General features: G+C 37.7%; 5 protein-coding genes across 5 annotated transcripts; 3 read left to right on the forward strand and 2 right to left on the reverse strand.

Moving 5' to 3' along the window:
* Positions 1–4,277: 4,277 nt before the first annotated feature.
* On the reverse strand, positions 4,278–4,675 carry FOMMEDRAFT_157946 (uncharacterized protein; the record flags this gene model as incomplete). The annotated part of the gene is made up of 2 exons (XM_007268052.1): positions 4,278–4,515; positions 4,575–4,675. The coding sequence occupies 2 exons, from the start codon at positions 4,673–4,675 to the stop codon at positions 4,278–4,280; spliced, it is 339 nt and encodes a 112-aa protein (XP_007268114.1).
* A 6,618-nt stretch (positions 4,676–11,293) lies between these two features.
* Positions 11,294–11,691, forward strand: FOMMEDRAFT_157947 (uncharacterized protein; the record flags this gene model as incomplete). The annotated part of the gene is made up of 2 exons (XM_007268053.1): positions 11,294–11,394; positions 11,454–11,691. 2 exons carry the CDS (start codon positions 11,294–11,296, stop codon positions 11,689–11,691), a joined length of 339 nt encoding a protein of 112 aa, XP_007268115.1.
* Positions 11,692–12,645: 954 nt separating this feature from the next.
* Positions 12,646–14,272, forward strand: FOMMEDRAFT_29651 (uncharacterized protein; the record flags this gene model as incomplete). The annotated part of the gene is made up of 9 exons (XM_007268054.1): positions 12,646–12,793; positions 12,847–12,866; positions 13,080–13,122; positions 13,272–13,273; positions 13,401–13,428; positions 13,492–13,530; positions 13,583–13,675; positions 13,730–13,814; positions 14,059–14,272. 9 exons carry the CDS (start codon positions 12,646–12,648, stop codon positions 14,270–14,272), a joined length of 672 nt encoding a protein of 223 aa, XP_007268116.1.
* A 513-nt stretch (positions 14,273–14,785) lies between these two features.
* FOMMEDRAFT_125309 (phosphatases II) lies at positions 14,786–17,466 on the reverse strand. The gene is made up of 5 exons (XM_007268055.1): positions 17,421–17,466; positions 17,070–17,322; positions 16,923–17,015; positions 16,323–16,865; positions 14,786–16,267 (listed from the first exon to the last, which is right to left on the reverse strand). The coding sequence occupies exons 3-5, from the start codon at positions 16,962–16,964 to the stop codon at positions 15,176–15,178; spliced, it is 1,677 nt and encodes a 558-aa protein (XP_007268117.1). The 5' UTR covers positions 16,965–17,015; positions 17,070–17,322; positions 17,421–17,466; the 3' UTR covers positions 14,786–15,175.
* A 966-nt stretch (positions 17,467–18,432) lies between these two features.
* On the forward strand, positions 18,433–19,604 carry FOMMEDRAFT_21332 (ribosomal protein L2). Its single transcript, XM_007268056.1, has 4 exons — positions 18,433–18,480; positions 18,547–19,085; positions 19,146–19,287; positions 19,350–19,604. Exons 1-4 carry the CDS (start codon positions 18,439–18,441, stop codon positions 19,389–19,391), a joined length of 765 nt encoding a protein of 254 aa, XP_007268118.1. The 5' UTR covers positions 18,433–18,438; the 3' UTR covers positions 19,392–19,604.
* The last annotated feature ends 577 nt before the right edge of the window (positions 19,605–20,181 follow it).

Consider the following 20,181-nt stretch of genomic DNA (forward strand, 5'->3'; position numbering starts at 1 on the left):
TAAGATATACAGACAAGTACAGATATACAAAAGTATAATGAATAACTACAAACCAAAAAACAACACTACAGAGCATATAAACAAACTATACACAAAAGAATAATGTTATAACACATAAATACTAATTACAGTACAAGACAAGTACAAAATTATAATTATTAAACAAATGATACTACTTTACACATTAATACAATTGTGTAAATGTATACTAACAATGAACAAAAGAGTCATATCTCTATTATACTCAAAACAATGTAACAATACAACTTAATTATACAGAACATCTTTTCACAGCAGTTGATTATATAATAAATTTTGAAGTTGCAACAGCAACATTAACTGTACAGCATATATACCTTAACAAACAATTATTAAATTTACATTGTGACAACATAGCTTGTAGGAGCAAAGTATTAAGCTAATAAGCCTATTATAACAAATAATACAAATATAATTATTACAAACACATTATTATAATAATTACAATCAAAACAATCATAATATAATATGATTAAATAAATTAATAAAATGTTTAAGCTATTATCTTGGACAGTATAATATAAAATAGGCAATAACAGACACAAGCATACTTAATAGAACTCAGTACATTTACTAAAAGCACTACATAAATAATAATTACAATGTTATTAAACAAATATTATACAGAAACAAACAAATTACCATATGTTTTCAACACAAAAACAAAATATTCATTCATAGTTATGAACAATTATTAATAAAAGATAACAAGTGTGAACAAAACTTGTATATTATACATAATGTGTACTTATCTACTATAACAAACAAAATACACATTATATAAGTTGACAAACGTTAATAGTAACAAAGATATAATAGTAATAACATTAAAATTACTCATTATCAAACATAACAAACGTTACACACTACTTTAAAATACTAATAATTAGAAATCGAACCATGAAAGCAATTACAATTATTATATATAAATATTATATTATAACAACAATTAATAAACATTAAAGAAATATCCAATTCTTTGAAGAAATACCTTCTTGAATTGAAGGGGAGAAAATGGATAATATGCACAAAAAATTAATAACTAAATATAAACAATAGAACAGAAAGTATAACACTACAGACACTACAAAAAATAGAATAACAAAATGCACAGACTAAGCACTGACTAAGTAATAGAAGTTACAGACAGACATAACAGATCATAAAGGTAAATCATTTGGTATGAAGCAAAACTATGTTAATTGGAACTAAATAACAGAAGTCAACACAATGTGCAATTGAACTTCAACATTAAATAAATAATAATTCTACTATGAAACAAATGCTCATACTTGGCAAATAATATTAACATAATAATATAATTAACTTAACAGTGTTTAATATGAAAATAAATAATATACAGACAATTATCACATTATATAACAAAATAATTCATCAATTCAGACTATAGTTCATGGATAAAAGTGATGAATAACGAAAATAATACTTCAGAACATACAAATAATATATCTATAGGATAATAAGAATATAATTGTGATATAATTCACAACTACAACAAATGATACACAGATAATAACTATATAAACAAGTATAGAGTGTATACATATAATTAAATAAAACTATTAAATTGATTCTTGTACAAACAATTAATTTGCCCTCACTGTACAATTAATACAAGTGTGAACAGCATTATAATACTATGAATTACATTAGATAGATACTAATAGGTATATCTATACAATGATTCAAATAAAATAAATAAAACCAATATATAAAATGTTTTACCTAGCAAACCAATTAACAAATAAAACATTGAACAAATACTACAATTGTGCATTATTAGATTGTGCTCTGGATTAGGAAATCCCCAATTACCTTATGTAGAATTACTGTACTTAGAATGTCTCAGATTATCAGACTTCACTATATAGTATATAAGGTAGATACTTGCTTGATGTCTCAATAAGAGAGAGTACTTGGGGCACTCCTACTACACTTGTTAAAAGGTTATGAGCCTTGGTGCCCATTGAATGCCCTTACACACTTGCTCTCACAGAATGCCTTTGCCTCCTGCCAGACCACCAAGCCCAAGACCTCCCTCTCCCCCCAAACCCATTACAATGTTGTCTACAATGCATACCTTTGTTAATACTATAATGAAGGACTCTGATGTTACAAAGTTCTTTGAGGGAACAGAAAAGTTGGCTGGTGTGAAGGGATACAAGATATGGTGCTTGTACATACACAGTACACTCACTGCCATGATGCTCTTAGATCATCTAGAGCACAATCCCCCTTCCTCTAATGATGCTAGCATATGTACAGATAATGTTTTGTATCATTGTATAACAAAAACAATAACTGATACAATTTATGTGAAATTTACAACACATACAAGTGTTAGAAGTCTTATGAAGGTGCTTTCTGAACAATACAATGTTCAAACAACAATGACACATGCTGTAAACATATCTACATTGTTTACAGTAAAAGGGTATGTATCACAGTTTGATAAGACATTAGACAACATTGAACAAAACTAAAGCTATAGTGAGAAAATCTAGTTTTCTAATAAGTAAAATAAAAGTAAAGTTAAAGGATTAAGAAACATACTAGTAAATGATGATATTAAGGAGGAAAGTTGACCTAAGGCAGAGTAGTGAGAAATGAATAAATGCTACTATAAAAAACATACAGCTAGAAGAAAGTATTCAGAATAATCAAATTATAGAATTAGTGAATAAAATACTACATTCTAGAAGATTTTCCAAAAGCTTGATCTATTATATAGTATTTTTAAATTAATACTGGTTTACAGTCCTAGTAAGATAAAATATATTACTTACTTATTACATTTGCAACTGCTCCAATTACTCCAATGTATCTATTCTAAATTATTGTCAGATATATATAAGAGTGGTCTTTTAATCTTAAACTTGTACCAAAATGAAGACCAAACTTGGGATTGTCCACAGATTGGACTGTTGAATGAAGATTAGTACTTCAATAATATTCTCAAGTAGTTTCATACCCAAATGAATTTGATCTGGAATGTAAGGTATGTTAGTAATTATATAATAATATATTTACAAATCTCTATACCTCCTGGTCTAGTGTAATAACTAAGATATGTCTGTCAATTTTGCAACAGTTCAAAAAATATTGTACGACGTACTAATGTCATAGAACACTATGGCGAAAATTGCTATTGCATGATACCTTGCAATGTTAAATGCAGATATGGTTATTGTGTCAATGTGCTTGGCAATAGACAGAGTGTCAGAGCAATTCAGATTTTGAACACAATCTAGAGGAGATGGCATGCGCTGTACTTCTGCATGTACTTTGATGGATTTAGAGTCGGCCTCGTTACCTTCTTATACCTACTATCAATCGTTACAGTAGAGGTTCAATAGTAATATTTGTTTCAGATCGTCAGAATGCGGCTTTATCATCGGAAGGTCTTGGTTTAAAGGCAGTGAATGTATCCCGGCGGGCATCGTAAAGCCAAATACATTGTGTATTTGATTTTCGGTTCTGTCTGTCAACTCAAAGCACAACAAAACTCGAGACTGTGAAGCGGGAGTCTACGGGTGTCATTTGGTTGGTTCAGGCCTTGCCGGTGCAAACCGCTTCCAAGTAGCTCTAGTTATCTGCGAAACTCACGCTGTCCAGTCTGGTCATGCCGATGAACGCAAGTTAGTAATCACTGATTGGCCACGAAACCTCGTGTTTGAAGTAATCCTCCTTCGCCCGACGCAACATTTGAAATATCCGAAGGAGCCGGAGTGACTAAACCCAAATGTCAAATATCAAAATGGTGTGTACTGCATATTTAAGACAAGGAAAGCGAGTAACGGCCAAGAAATGTAAATCGGTGAAGATATCAGCACATAAATACGGAAGGAAAAGACGAAGACATGCCAACACGGACTGAAGACGAGAGAGACAATAAAATGACATAGAATGTGGACAGTGTAAAGAATAATATATGATGAGAGTGCTAGGCATAGGAGACTGTTTAAAAGTCGAACTCGTAAATAGAGGGGAAGGGGTAAGTGAGACAACTGAGCTCGTCGGTGCACATCATACTCTTTTTGGTAAGATAGAAGTCGAAAAGATCCACATGCATAGGACCATAAGGCATTGGAACAGAAAAAAGAGTAGGCTGAGAATAAGTGTCTTGTTCAATTGCACGTCCATACCAAATAAAAGACGGAAACCTTCAAAAAAGGGAAACCTGCCAATTACGACTCGGATAATCATAAATAGTATTTTCAGCTCAAGCGCTGATCTTCTTCGACTTCTCTTTCTTGTTCTCCTTGTCTTGCGGCAAACTTCACAGGTGTCAGGGCTGCAGTATCCTTTTTCGAAGCAGGTCTCTTAGGAGTCTGCTTTATGGCAGGAGCCCAGGGAGGAGCTTCATCGTTGTCGTCTTCCTCCGATGAAGAACCTTCGCATCTTATTTTTCTGTTCACACCGGGGGGAGGGGGCAGTGAGGCACGAGGCTTCACACTGTAACGTATTAATCACCAGTAGCAGCTGCAGCCCCCGCCGGGAAGCTTTAGATTGACATAATTTGAAGAACACTGCTGTACTTAATAACAACAGGTTTATAGCTGGAAAGTAAAGGTGTGCTGAAAATTGCGAGAATCATATTTTCTGATGCTCCCATCCTGTCTGCACAAGAACATTACTGTACTCGATAACTCCCGTTAAATAATTGCAACGGAGAGACTATACTATGCGAACCGCATATTGCTGATTGTTCCAATACCGTCAGTCATTCATCCGTTTGCACTTTTCTCTGCAGCTTCTCTGAGATTGATCAGAAGTCGATTTCCAACAATGCTCCGTGCATTTTGGTCACCCATGAAGTTGATCAGAAGTGTAATGGCAGGATTCAATCCAGGGGCAGACGAGGAGATAATATTTGGGACACAAAATAGAACGATGCTGCAAATAGTTTATCAGCATAGTCTATCACAGATGCAGGTAATATCCTTACGAGAAATAGTACTTCACATGATCCTGGACAAGGATTTTGACAATCTGAAAGCATAACAGGCCAGATGATTGTTCCAGATACTTCTGTGCTTTATAGAGTACAAGCATAAGCAAAACCAGCCCATGTAATAGTTGTATTGCACTAATATAAATTAGACAGGGTGTGTTTATACATGTATGAGCTATCTTACAGCTTACTAAAGCTATAGTGAGAAAATCTAGTTTTCTAATAAGTAAAATAAAAGTAAAGTTAAAGGATTAAAAAACATACTAGTAAATACTGATATCAATGAGGAAAGTTGATGTTAAGAAAGGGGAAGAGAGGTTATGTGAGAGGCTTAGAGGGATCACACAAAGAGGGGGGATAGTGGACTCGGCTTGCTCTCTCGCGGCTTGCTTCATCGTCCGTTGATTAGTTAGTCTATATATACTATGTAGGTATGTCTCAGATGTAGAATGTATGATGGAAGGTATTCCATCATCGTTCGTCATTGCTTGTAATGTAGTTTATATCATCTGAGACATACTCTTGTGTAGTCTTGTCTTAACACTCCCCTTCAAACTCTTACTAGGTCTAGTAGACTTGTAAGATGTTTGCTTGCAGTATGTATAAATAGTTTAATCATTATAACTGTATTGTACAATTGGTCGTTTGTGTAACACGTTTATAACTTGATGTAGTTAATAATAATATTATTAACATTGTAGTAATGCATTGTCTGTTCTGTGTACTGTCTGTTCCGAATGTTATCCACTTTGTGTTAAGTTTGTCCGATGTTATATTGATTAAGTATATTTAATTAGTTTGTTTGTTTGTAATATACTGTTCAATAACAGCATTGTTATTATAATAGATCGTTTGTAAATGTTATTAAATAATTTGTAAATGCTTCAGAGACCTGCAGAATCTTGTTAGCATGTGTAGGTACATATATGTGCATATTTAAATCATAAATGCAATTGCTCGTTTTGTTTTATTGTTTGTTATTCAGTCATATCATTTGTTATTAAGTTTGTTTGAGTACTCTAGTAATTTCCTTTTACTTTGTTGTGAAACTAATGAATCATGCTAGTAAAATGTATATTTAATGTTGTAATAATATCCTTCTTTAATCATTGCTGTCTACATTCGTCTACATTTGTATATGTGTTAAGCATTCAGTAATAGCTGATTTATGTCTTTGGATTGAAGTGTTGCATTGATTGTATATTGTAATATTAATAATAATATTTGTTTTTGCTAGATTGCTTTATTCTGAGATTAATAAGGTTTTATGCTAATGTATATTTGTTGCATAGATGTTATGTCTGGCTGCAGGCATCTTACTATGTGTCTAGGTGTATTGTATATGTATTATATCATGAATGTATTGTTTGTTTGTTTGCTTTACATTATTGTTTATAGTTATGTATTAATTTATTAACATTATGTTTGTTAATTGATTGTTTCTGATACATCCTGAGTAACTATACAATCTGTTGTGTTGTTTCTTTAATAGCCAACATAGTTATCTGTTGTAAATCATTACTAATGTGTGTTTGTATTATTTATCATTAATAATGTTGTTGTGAATTGTTGTGATCATAGTATTGTGTATATATATGTGTGTATGTTATGACTATTGTTCTTCACTTTTTCTTTTGCAAAGAATAATGTATTATAACACAATCTGCATATAAGTAATATATTGGATTATGTTTACTATAATTGTCTCCTAGTGTTCTTTAGTTAATCTAGTACTATGCATTTTAACAAGCATAGCAGGAGTGCCCCAAGTACTCTCTCTTATTGAGACATCAAGCAAGTATCTACCTTATATACTACATAGTAAAGTCCGATAATCTGAGACATTCCAAGTGTAGTAATTCTACATAAGGCAATTAGGGATTTCCTAATCCAGAGCACAATCTAATACTCCCCTTCAAGCATTAATTAAGAACTAAGACTGTATGCCTAATAGTTCATTTAGATGCTTGATCTGTAGGATGTGGAGAGCCTTTGTAAGGATGTCTGCTAATTGGTTCTGTGATTGAACATAGCATACATCAATGTATTTGTTTTGAATGTAACATTGTACAAAGTCTTTTTGTAAATCAAGATGTTTAGTGTGAGCATTGTACATTATTTTGTCAGACTTTACAGTCTTTATTACACCTTGATTATTGTAATAAATTGTAATGGGTGCTGATTCAGTCTGCAGTACTTCTTTGGCAAATCATTTGAGCCAAATGGCTTCTTGAGTAGCATACACTAGTACTTGCAACTCTGCTTTGTAAACAGATAGTGGTACCAGGTTTTACTGTTTGCTTGACCAAGATATGGTCAATTTAGCTAATTGAAAGACATAACTGTTTATTACTTTATGTCCTTCTGTCATTCATCTGTCTGCATCACAATAGCCTTGTAGTTTTAAGGTGTTCATGCTTCCAAGTTGAAGCCAACAATTCATTGTATATTTTAAATACACAAAGCAATGTTTCACTACTTTGTAGTGATACATTTAGGGCTTTTGTAAGTAGCATGCTAATTGCCCAGTAATATAGGATATGTCTGGCTGTGTACAGTCTGCAACATATCTTAACAATCCTACCATATTCATGTATGGCATTGTTTCATTATTACTTTCGTTCATATCATACATATTGTTTGTATTGTTAGATAGATCTATTCTAGGAGTAATAGGTGTTTGTAGTGCCTTTTTGTTTTCGAAGTGGTAATGCTTGATTATACTTTCAATATAATACTTTTGCTGTAAGCTAATTGTTTGTTGAGGTCTATCTCAGCTTATTTCAATACCAAGTAACTAATGTATTTTGTTACTATCAGTAAATGCAACGTGTTGTCTTAATGCATGTTTAAATGCTGTTATTATAGTAATATTTTTGCTAATAATTGTAATATTGTTGACGTGCATAAATGTTACAAGAATTGTTTTATTATTTTGTTTCTTGTAAAATACAGTGTGATCATAATTAGCTTGTTCTAATCCAATCTTAAGCAGTAGTTTGGTAATCTTCTTGTACTATCATCTACCTGCTTGTTTCAATCTGTATAATGCTTTATTTAAGTGTAACACCTGTCCAGGTTTAATATCTGTAAGTAGCCTGCCTGGCAGCAGTTTCATGTAAATGAGTTTGTCCTCATTTAATTCTCTGTAAAGATATGTGGATTTTACATCTATCTGATGTATTTCATAGTTCTTAGATGCTGCCCAAGATAACAATAATCATACTGTTGATAGTTTTGTTACTAGAGCAAATAAGTTGTCAGAATAGAAGTCTATTCCATTCTTTTGAGCATATCCTTACACTACTAATTGTGCTTTGTATTTGTCTATTCAGCTGTTAGCCAGTCTTTTGATTTTATAGACAAATTTCGTTCCAATTACATTTGTATTTGTAGGGGGGATAGCATATATCCATGTGTTTCATTGTTAAAGTGACTGTATTTCATCCTTCATAGCTTTGATCCATTGTTCTTTGTCTATACGTGTTATAGCATTGTAATACATTAATAGATTGTTATAGACTTCATTAAGGAATTCATTAAATTCTGTTAGATACATAGCTAGGTTTATATTGTCTTTGTAATTTAAACCTATAGTTTGTTTAACCAGTCTTTGCTCTTGTGTAGAGTGTTGTATGACAGGTTCTTTATCTTTATTATTGTTATTAGGAAGAGTTTCATCATTGTTTGATGTATCATTGTTATGATTATTCTCCCCTTCAATCCTAGACATTGGTTTGTCTATGAATTGTACATTGTGTTTGACAGTAATTTTATTATCATAGCACACTAAGTGACCTTTACTGTTGTTATCATAACCTAGCTATTGTGTGTGTTGGCCTCTAGGTTGTAGTTTATGTGTTTGTTTGTTCTGTATGATACAATATACACTGAATTCTTGTATATTATCTATTTGATAATGTTTGTTATATTGTTTGTAATATGGTGTTGCGAAATTACTAGCAACTCTTAGTGTTCTGTTATGAATAAACGTTTGATATTGTACTGTATATACCCAGAATTTCATAAGTAACTTTGCAGATAACAGACATGTACATACACTGTTAAAGATAGTCTTATGTATACATTCTGCAACTCTGTTCTGCTGTAGTGTATTGTGTACTGTTAATCTATGTATTATTCCTTGACTTTCAATGTATATAGTAAAGTCTTTACTTAGGAACACTGTATTGTTATCACTTTAGAGAGTTTTAACTCTTATACTGTACTGTGTAAAGAGTTTCATTGTATGCTTTACATATTCAGTGAAAGCATTGCTTTTATACTGCATAAGTAGCATAGTTACCTATTGTGTAGCATTATCTACAATGGTAAAAAGATATTCATACTTGCTGTAAGCTTGTACTAGGGCAGGTCCCCATATATCAATATGGAGATAATCTCTATAGGATTGTGTAAGAGGTGTTGTTTGTATTTTTGGTATTTCATTGTATTGTATGTTTGCTTTGATACAATCTGTACACTGTGCATTTTTATTGTCTGTTATCCTTTGACTTATAATCTCAGGATACTCTTGTATGAGTTTGTACAAGTAATCAAAATTAACATGACCCATTCGTTAATGTAAATCAACAATAGTGATTGTGTTAATAGATCATTTATTATGATGAGAAACTATCATATACAAGTTATTTTGTACATGTATTTCACCAATCTTTGTATGAGTAGGAGAATAAATAATACATTCATTGTTTGTTTTTGTTAAAACATATCCTGCTTTGCATAATAGTGCTTCACTAACAAGTGTGAAGTTCAGATTAGGATGATAGTATATGTTTTGTAGTGAAATTGTATTCACCTTTGTATGCTCATCAGCTTTGTCTTGTAGTTTTATGTTAAATGTCATTACTCTACTTTTGCTAAGTGTGAATGACAATTTATTTGCAATCATAACGTTTATTAGGGTTGAGTTCCAAACGTTTGTAAGACAGAACAAGTATGGAGTAGTGTGTACATTTGCACCAGAGTCTAATATATTAATACAATGTATTAGTTCAGTATCATTGTAATGTATTGTGTTGATACATATGTTTGGATTGTAATTGAACTCCTTAATGACTTCTTTCATATTGTCAAATGAGTTCATGAAGTTGTCTACTTGCATGACACCATCCTCTTGTACTTCAAATGCTGAAAATATGTCAGATTCAGTAGATAGAGCAGATTGAACAGGTAAGCTGCTAGAACTTAATGCTGAGGCTTCTGTAATTGTAGACTCTAGCATTAGTGTTTCATTAGCATCTTTAATGAATACTGCTGCATTAAGTGCAGGTTGAGACAGTATAGTAACAGTAGTAGAAGCAGTAGCTGTTTGCCTATACTTTTTCTTTCAAGCTTCTGTTGTTTTGCTTGTTAGAGGATTTTGGCAGTCTTTTGACATATGCCTGTACTTATTACAGTTGTAGCATTTAACTTTATTGTAAGGCTTTGTTTTGCCTTTAGCTACACTTTTGCCTTTTGTTTGTAGGCTGTCTTGTTCAGAATCTTGTTTTGTTTGAGAGTACTGAGAATGATACTCAGTATATGTGTTTTGTAATTTGTGTATCAACTTAGCTGGTGTCAGAATGTCTCTCTGAGCTACTGTAACTGTTGGTAGTTGATTATAATAGGTAATCTGCCTGTCTAGCATTGTTGCTACCCATCTATACTCACAAGGAGTAGCAAGGTTAATTGCTGAGATGTATGTATTGTTATTGGGGGCTTTATTATGTGTAGACAACTGTCTGTAGAAAGCTGTAAGATAGCTCATACATGTATAAACACACCCTGTCTAATTTATATTAGTGCAATACAACTATTACATGGGCTGGTTTTGCTTATGCTTGTACTCTATAAAGCACAGAAGTATCTGGAACAATCATCTGGCCTGTTATGCTTTCAGATTGTCAAAATCCTTGTCCAGGATCATGTGAAGTACTATTTCTCGTAAGGATATTACCTGCATCTGTGATAGACTATGCTGATAAACTATTTGCAGCATCGTTCTATTTTGTGTCCCAAATATTATCTCCTCGTCTGCCCCTGGATTGAATCCTGCCATTACACTTCTGATCAACTTCATGGGTGACCAAAATGCACGGAGCATTGTTGGAAATCGACTTCTGATCAATCTCAGAGAAGCTGCAGAGAAAAGTGCAAACGGATGAATGACTGACGGTATTGGAACAATCAGCAATATGCGGTTCGCATAGTATAGTCTCTCCGTTGCAATTATTTAACGGGAGTTATCGAGTACAGTAATGTTCTTGTGCAGACAGGATGGGAGCATCAGAAAATATGATTCTCGCAATTTTCAGCACACCTTTACTTTCCAGCTATAAACCTGTTGTTATTAAGTACAGCAGTGTTCTTCAAATTATGTCAATCTAAAGCTTCCCGGCGGGGGCTGCAGCTGCTACTGGTGATTAATACGTTACAGTGTGAAGCCTCGTGCCTCACTGCCCCCTCCCCCCGGTGTGAACAGAAAAATAAGATGCGAAGGTTCTTCATCGGAGGAAGACGACAACGATGAAGCTCCTCCCTGGGCTCCTGCCATAAAGCAGACTCCTAAGAGACCTGCTTCGAAAAAGGATACTGCAGCCCTGACACCTGTGAAGTTTGCCGCAAGACAAGGAGAACAAGAAAGAGAAGTCGAAGAAGATCAGCGCTTGAGCTGAAAATACTATTTATGATTATCCGAGTCGTAATTGGCAGGTTTCCCTTTTTTGAAGGTTTCCGTCTTTTATTTGGTATGGACGTGCAATTGAACAAGACACTTATTCTCAGCCTACTCTTTTTTCTGTTCCAATGCCTTATGGTCCTATGCATGTGGATCTTTTCGACTTCTATCTTACCAAAAAGAGTATGATGTGCACCGACGAGCTCAGTTGTCTCACTTACCCCTTCCCCTCTATTTACGAGTTCGACTTTTAAACAGTCTCCTATGCCTAGCACTCTCATCATATATTATTCTTTACACTGTCCACATTCTATGTCATTTTATTGTCTCTCTCGTCTTCAGTCCGTGTTGGCATGTCTTCGTCTTTTCCTTCCGTATTTATGTGCTGATATCTTCACCGATTTACATTTCTTGGCCGTTACTCGCTTTCCTTGTCTTAAATATGCAGTACACACCATTTTGATATTTGACATTTGGGTTTAGTCACTCCGGCTCCTTCGGATATTTCAAATGTTGCGTCGGGCGAAGGAGGATTACTTCAAACACGAGGTTTCGTGGCCAATCAGTGATTACTAACTTGCGTTCATCGGCATGACCAGACTGGACAGCGTGAGTTTCGCAGATAACTAGAGCTACTTGGAAGCGGTTTGCACCGGCAAGGCCTGAACCAACCAAATGACACCCGTAGACTCCCGCTTCACAGTCTCGAGTTTTGTTGTGCTTTGAGTTGACAGACAGAACCGAAAATCAAATACACAATGTATTTGGCTTTACGATGCCCGCCGGGATACATTCACTGCCTTTAAACCAAGACCTTCCGATGATAAAGCCGCATTCTGACGATCTGAAACAAATATTACTATTGAACCTCTACTGTAACGATTGATAGTAGGTATAAGAAGGTAACGAGGCCGACTCTAAATCCATCAAAGTACATGCAGAAGTACAGCGCATGCCATCTCCTCTAGATTGTGTTCAAAATCTGAATTGCTCTGACACTCTGTCTATTGCCAAGCACATTGACACAATAACCATATCTGCATTTAACATTGCAAGGTATCATGCAATAGCAATTTTCGCCATAGTGTTCTATGACATTAGTACGTCGTACAATATTTTTTGAACTGTTGCAAAATTGACAGACATATCTTAGTTATTACACTAGACCAGGAGGTATAGAGATTTGTAAATATATTATTATATAATTACTAACATACCTTACATTCCAGATCAAATTCATTTGGGTATGAAACTACTTGAGAATATTATTGAAGTACTAATCTTCATTCAACAGTCCAATCTGTGGACAATCCCAAGTTTGGTCTTCATTTTGGTACAAGTTTAAGATTAAAAGACCACTCTTATATATATCTGACAATAATTTAGAATAGATACATTGGAGTAATTGGAGCAGTTGCAAATGTAATAAGTAAGTAATATATTTTATCTTACTAGGACTGTAAACCAGTATTAATTTAAAAATACTATATAATAGATCAAGCTTTTGGAAAATCTTCTAGAATGTAGTATTTTATTCACTAATTCTATAATTTGATTATTCTGAATACTTTCTTCTAGCTGTATGTTTTTTATAGTAGCATTTATTCATTTCTCACTACTCTGCCTTAGGTCAACTTTCCTCCTTAATATCATCATTTACTAGTATGTTTCTTAATCCTTTAACTTTACTTTTATTTTACTTATTAGAAAACTAGATTTTCTCACTATAGCTTTAGTAAGGTGTAAGATATTAAACTTAATGTTTACAAGTAATAAGGACTTAATGATAAGATCACAGATATCTTACTTCTCAGAGTTGTAGCTCTCTATTATAATAGTAAGTTTCTCTTAATAAAAAACACTAGTATTTTTTACTTATATCTGAATAGATAGAAGGCTGGAAACTGTTCTCAAAGTAAACTTTGCTGTATCAATGATTGCTGGTCTTGGACTTCTAGTCTATTACTATGTACCCATGAATAGTAAGTTGCTTGATATTTTTTTTTTCGAATTTTCTTAGTAATGATTCTTTATAGACACATATGGGCTGTTCACTAACAGTATTACAATGTGCACCACTCAAGGAAGCTTTCATAAACAATTTGTGCAAGTGATTCTACAGTAAGCTCATGCATGTAGAAACAAACCCTGTCAGTGTCTAAATCATGTTAGAGCAATACACCTCTTACATGGGCTGGTTTTGCTTACACTTGGACTCTATAAAGCACACGAGTATCTGAAACAATCAAACAAATTGACATGTTTTCGGCTTGTCAAAATTCTTGTTCGGGATCATATGAAGTACTATTTTTTGTAAGAATATTACTTGCATCTGTAATAGGCTATGCTGATAAACTATTTGCAGCATCGTTCTATTTTGTGTCGCGAACATTATCTCCTTGTCAGCCTCTGGATTGAATCCTGCAATTGCACTCCTTATCAACTTCATGGGTAGCCAAAGTGCACTGAGCATTGTTGGAAATCGACTTCTGATCAATCTCAGAGAGGCTGTGGAGAAAAGTGCAAACGGGTGGATAACTGACGGTATTGGGACAATCAGTGAGATGCAGTTTTCGTAGTATCGTTTACACGTCTCTCTTTCGATTATTAAGTAAACGGAAATTATCGAGTACAGTAATGTTCTTGTTCAGACAGGATGGGAGCAATCAGAGACATATGTTTCCTGTAAATTCTCAGCACGCCTTTACTTTCCCACTGTTAACCTGTAGTTATTGAGTACAGCAGTGTTCTTCAGATTGTGCTAATATACAGCTTCGAAGGGTGTCTACAGCTGCTACTGGAGATTAACCTCTCTCAACGGGCGATACGTTACAGTGAAGCCTTGTGCATCACTGCCCCTTGTGTGGGTAGACACAGAACAGATACACTATATGCCTCATTGCAGCAGCAGAATCCAAATCCAAACCCCCTCGCACCAATACTATCTATTAAGTACATATGCGAGGGAAGGAAAGAGACTAGCGGTACAATAATATTTACGCAAAGTGCAAGATAAGGAACAAAGTGGATAGATCCATTGGTCTGGTGGGAGGACGGCACAGAGAAAAAAAAGTAGAGAGGAAAAGGGGAAAGAGATGGACAAGACAGGTGAACTTTAACTTGATCGCGTGAGTGGAAGGGAGATGATGGGACATTTGTGTGTATGCTGCAATCGTAAGAGGAATAAAGAAGAGAAAGAGAAAAAAGGTCAGGTCGAAAGCAAGACGACTAGCAAGAGACGTGGAGGACGAGAGATAAATAAAAACGTTAAAGGTATGCACATGAACAACGCACTGACGTGAGGACCGAGAAAGTCAAGAGAAAGCAAGAGAAGAAAGGTTGAGATGATGATGATGTTTGATACTTGATGCTCCAGGTATTCTATGGGGATTGCTGTTGGTAATCCAAGCAACGGGAAACGCTTTACACAAGAAAGAAAAAGAGACAAATGAAATAGAAACCATGAGAAAAGAAGAAAATAATCAAGCAACGACATCAGCAGCACTAAAGCTGCTCCTTCGTCTCCTCACACTTCTCAACCCCGGTCTCTCCGACTTCGTACCAGGCTTAACAACCGCACTCGAGTTCGTCTTCATCCACGCATCTGATTGTTGATTCGCATCTTTCCCAGCATCTCCTTTCCCAGCTCCAGTCTTGCCTTTCTCCACCTTTCCATTCACTGCAGTCCCAGAAGCGGCGTTTGCCTTTCGCCCATTGGCTGCAAGTGTCGGAAGGCGAGATGCTGCAGGCGCTTGCAATCGTGTTCGCATACCCATCGATGTCGTGCTCCGCGTGGTAGGTGGTGGACTCGCTCTCACCTGTGCCAAACGCGGAATCTTATTCGGACTCGGACCGTTCCCAGTCCCTTTTGTTGGGGAGGACGGTACGTTAGCAGTCGATGCAGTGGTAGCAGGTCTTCGGATCCCGTTTGCGGCTGCTGCGGCAGAAGAACGTGTTACCCGTGCCGGACGTTGTTCTGAGGCTGGCTGTATGCGCCGCGCTATTGTTCGCGACGGTAAAGTCGACTGTGTTTTCGCGCGAGTACGAGTACTTGTGATAGAAGGTAGCGCATTGATCTCATCCTCCTCCGACTCTTCGCTCTCGTCGACAGCTGCAGCTTCGGCAGTGCGCTTCTGTAGCGGTGTTTTCCGAGGTTGGCCTGGAGGCTCGATAGCGCGCGTCCTCGCAGTGGCAGCAGTAACATGTTTACTCGGTGTTACAGGTGGAACGGTCATCTTCGGGGTTGAGGGCATCGCAACAACAGCAACGGCCACACTCTCAGTTTCCTTCATTTCCACTTCCTCATCCGTCTCCGCTGGAGGCGTTGCAGGCGTGACAACAGCCGCAGCCGCAATGGCAGCAGCAGCTTGGGCCTCCGCGCGGCGCATCTCGTCCACAGCAGACCATTTTATCCATTCCATCTGCTTGACGTACATGTATTGTTGCTGTGGACCTACTACGCTGCCTGGTCGGATAATACGCATGAATGCGATTGCCTCGTTTGCAGTGAAGCCGTATTTCCATATCAGATAAGCTCCGATTAGAGTACCTGTTCGCCCTAATCCAGCTTTACACTGATTGTATGTCAGCTTGTACATATTGAATGAGATAAAAGAAAGGTCGACGTACATGTACCGCGACGGCTCCACCAGATTCAACCACTTCATCCGAAAGGTTAATGAACTTTCGTACGATCTCATCAGTGGGATTAGTCCCATCATCGAAGTAAAGCTCCTCGTGTCGGATACCACGATCCAGGAAATGTTGCTTATCGTAAAGCTTGTTGTTCAACCGCACGACAAGTTTGACGCCCCGCGCATCAAAGTAATCAAGACACTTTTTAGTGGCCGCGGACAACCTACACGGACCCTCGGGTGAACGACACGAATTGTTCACATAGCCATGTTCCACGGGGCTTGCGAACGCTATAAATCCAGGCGTTATCCAGTTCCAATCACCATTTTCGACCTTCTCGTAGAACTCGTAGTCTTCCACGTCAAACTCGTTCATATCACACAGCCCATTCTGCATCGCCTTCCACATTCCCCATAGACAGTCCTGGATGCTAAGGTTGAAGTCCGAGAAACCTCGCCCTGCGTCGCGAAAAGGTCGGAACTCCAGTTCGGCTAGAGGTTGGAACGCCTCCCAAGGTGCTTTTTTCTGCACGATCATCTGCGCGTTGTATCGTCATGAGCTATTCGCTAGCAACACAAGGCCTAAGCTACGTACAACATAAAGAGCCATTATCAGCGCAGAGTTGGCCTTATTCATTGGGCAGTCTGATGTGTATAACACGAGATTGTGCTTCTTGAGTTCCTCATCCTTCACATCATGGTCAATACAACCAGAATCAGACGACGCGAAGAAATGACGCACCTCCAACAGCTCATGTATCAGGATACACGCCTTATACACCTTCGAAATGTTTAGTGGTCCCCAGTCCTTGAAGAACGAAAGGTAGCGCAGCTGATCGTCGATTGTGAAGAAATAAAAGTATGCGCTCTCATTCGTTGGACGTTGGTTGAATGTGTTCGACTGGCCACGGACGGGTAAGACACGCGTGTTGGTACACTCGGAATTTAACACGTTTTGCGCGGGAGCCGGGTCAGGAAAGGTTGTGAAGTAGAGCCTGCCAGACGAAAAGAAACGCGTGTTATGAGGTCAGCTCATGAACATGGCACACGACTGGTTGAATATTGCGCGAGAAAAAGGATAGGGCGTACTGACCTACCGCCAAACTGGCATAGGGGGTCACACGCGGGCTCATTGTCGGGCATTGTGAGGGGTGAGGAGAGGTACGCGGTCGACGTTGGACGCGGTGAGGAGGAGCGTCCAAGTTGACGCGCTAGAGAGAGCAAGAGCGACAAACGTGGAACACACGCCTCGCCACCACCTTCCTATTCCGGAAAAATAAGCAAATCTCTACAAAATCCAATTCACAAGAAAAGATTATTGCAGTATCTGACACAGGTTATACAAGCAAAGTGGGGGGAGGGGGAGGGGGAGTGAGTAAAGGTAGCAATAATTAATCATTGGTGGCTCAAGTACAATGCAACCCCCACATCACTTGTTCAATGATTTGCACACTATATGGTACTGAGCACATTTTCATTTGGTGTCGTCTCAGCTATCTACATTACCACATACTGTCATTACAGGCTGTTGGCTTTACTGCTCCTGTATGCTATGGCCATTCTGTTGCTGCATAAACCAAAGAAATATCTCGTTCTATGTAGTAAACTTGATATATATAAAATAATCTTGAAAACATCTTAAATTCATAGTGGTTACCTACTTGTACTGGTATTTCTTAACCTCACTTTATTCACTCCTCTCAGCGTAACGCCAGTAATTATTCTCATTTCTTAAGACTGCGTTTTGACGAAGAAATATACACTGGATTGAGACGGAGTCGAATGCATGACCTGACTTCCTAATTTGGAAAGTGCTACCGTACGTTCTGAAGTTGTCAGTTGAATCTGCAGGACAACGCTCAAGACACCTGTCAACACTTTGTGAGTATTCATGCCTATTTCACGGTCAGATTGCTGCTTCCGGGCCTTGTCTTGCTGTTTGCCTTGTCACGGAATAGGAGAATCGAGATGAGGTATCGATGAGGGAGGATGGATGGGCAAGGATTGAATGGATGGACGAAAAGTGGAAGATGACGGACAGCGAGCAGCAAATCAATGGTCTCAATCATTTCGAACTCTGAACTAACGTTTCGTTCCATCCATAGTGAACAATGGGTCGCGTTATCCGTGCGCAGAGGCGATCGCACGCCATCGTATGTATCTGCCCATACATCCTTTCCTGAATCTGGACGGATGTTAACCTTCATTCACCTCTGTAGTTCAAGGCGCATACGCACCACAACAAAGCCCCCGCCAAGCTCCGTAACCTCGACTATGCCGAGCGCAATGGTTACATCCGGGGAATCGTAAAAGAAATCATTCACGACCCAGGACGAGGTGCACCTCTGGCTCGTGTCGTTTTCCGCGACCCCTACCGCTACAAGCTCCGCACCGAAACCTTTATCGCAACTGAGGGCATGCACACCGGTGCTTTCGTCTACTGCGGCAAGAAAGCCGCTCTGACTGTTGGGAACGTTCTACCAGTCTCGCAACTTCCTGAAGGTACAATTGTTTGCAACGTTGAGGAGAAAGTTGGTGACCGTGGTGCCCTCGCTCGTACATCGGGTAACTACGCAACTGTCATTGGTCACTCGGGCGAGGACAACAAGACTCGTATTCGTCTCCCATCTGGTGCGAAGAAGACCATTTCTGGTTCCGCTCGTGCAACCGTCGGTATCGTAGCCGGTGGTGGACGAATCGACAAGCCTCTCCTTAAAGCTGGTCGTGCTTACCACAAATACAAGGCCAAGCGCTACAAGTACGTTTTTTCTTCCAAATTTCACTTCTAATCGCACAGCGACTAAATTAACACTTTTAGCTGGCCTCGTACTCGTGGTGTTGCTATGAACCCGGTCGACCATCCTCACGGTGGTGGTAACCACCAGCACATCGGGAAGGCTTCCACTATCGCTCGCTCTGCCGTACCCGGTCAGAAAGTCGGTCTCATCGCCGCACGCAGGGTTCGTTGTCCTTCCCATAATCTTGAATCTTCTCTTTCATCTCACCCCTACTTTCCCAACAGACTGGTCTCCTTCGTGGTACAGTCAAGACCAAGGACACGTAAAGACGGAACTCAAAAGTTACCCTGTACTTTCGTCTTTATCTTTCTTACTGTATACAACTACATTTACTCGAGTAGTATTGCTATGCACTTTCAGCAGCACTCACAGAGACAAAAGCTTTGTATGCACGTTTATGAGCATAGGACATCCTACATATATGATTCACTACATCTAAACTACGAGCTTTCTATCGGAGTCAAGACGCTTGCGCAAGAGCAACAGCTTTTATTTAAGAATCCCTTCGCCGTACCACATAACTATTATCGTAAAGTGACAAGGAAGAGGCATAGACAATACTACGAGAACTGCATATCACTAATTGTTCCAAAACAGTCGGTGGAACCTCCATTTGCACCTTTCTCTCCAGCCTCTTTGAGATTGATCAAAATTCGGCTTCCAACAATACTCAGCATGGTTTGGCTACCCACGAAGCCAATGACGAGCGCAATTGCAGGACTCAAACCAGTGTCAGAAAAAGAGACAAGATTTGCGATGCAATAAAGAATGATACTGTGATAGACAAATCAGTGTAGATGGCTATGGACATAGAGTGGCTTCTTACAAGAAGAAGTATTTGATATGATCCTGCACAACGATCTTGACGAGCTGAACACACGTTACGCTTCCTTTTTGCTTTAGGTATTCTTGTGCTTTATAGAGTGCAAGAGTAAGTGAAACTAGTCCGTGCACTAGCGCGATTGCCCTGTTACAAGTCAGAACAAGCCTTTTCATACAGATATGAACATACAGGCAAGCTATTATTATTTTTGGTGAACTGCCTTCTGTTGTACA

This window comes from Fomitiporia mediterranea (genome assembly GCF_000271605.1).
Source record: "Fomitiporia mediterranea MF3/22 unplaced genomic scaffold FOMMEscaffold_8, whole genome shotgun sequence".
NCBI lineage: Eukaryota > Fungi > Basidiomycota > Agaricomycetes > Hymenochaetales > Hymenochaetaceae > Fomitiporia > Fomitiporia mediterranea.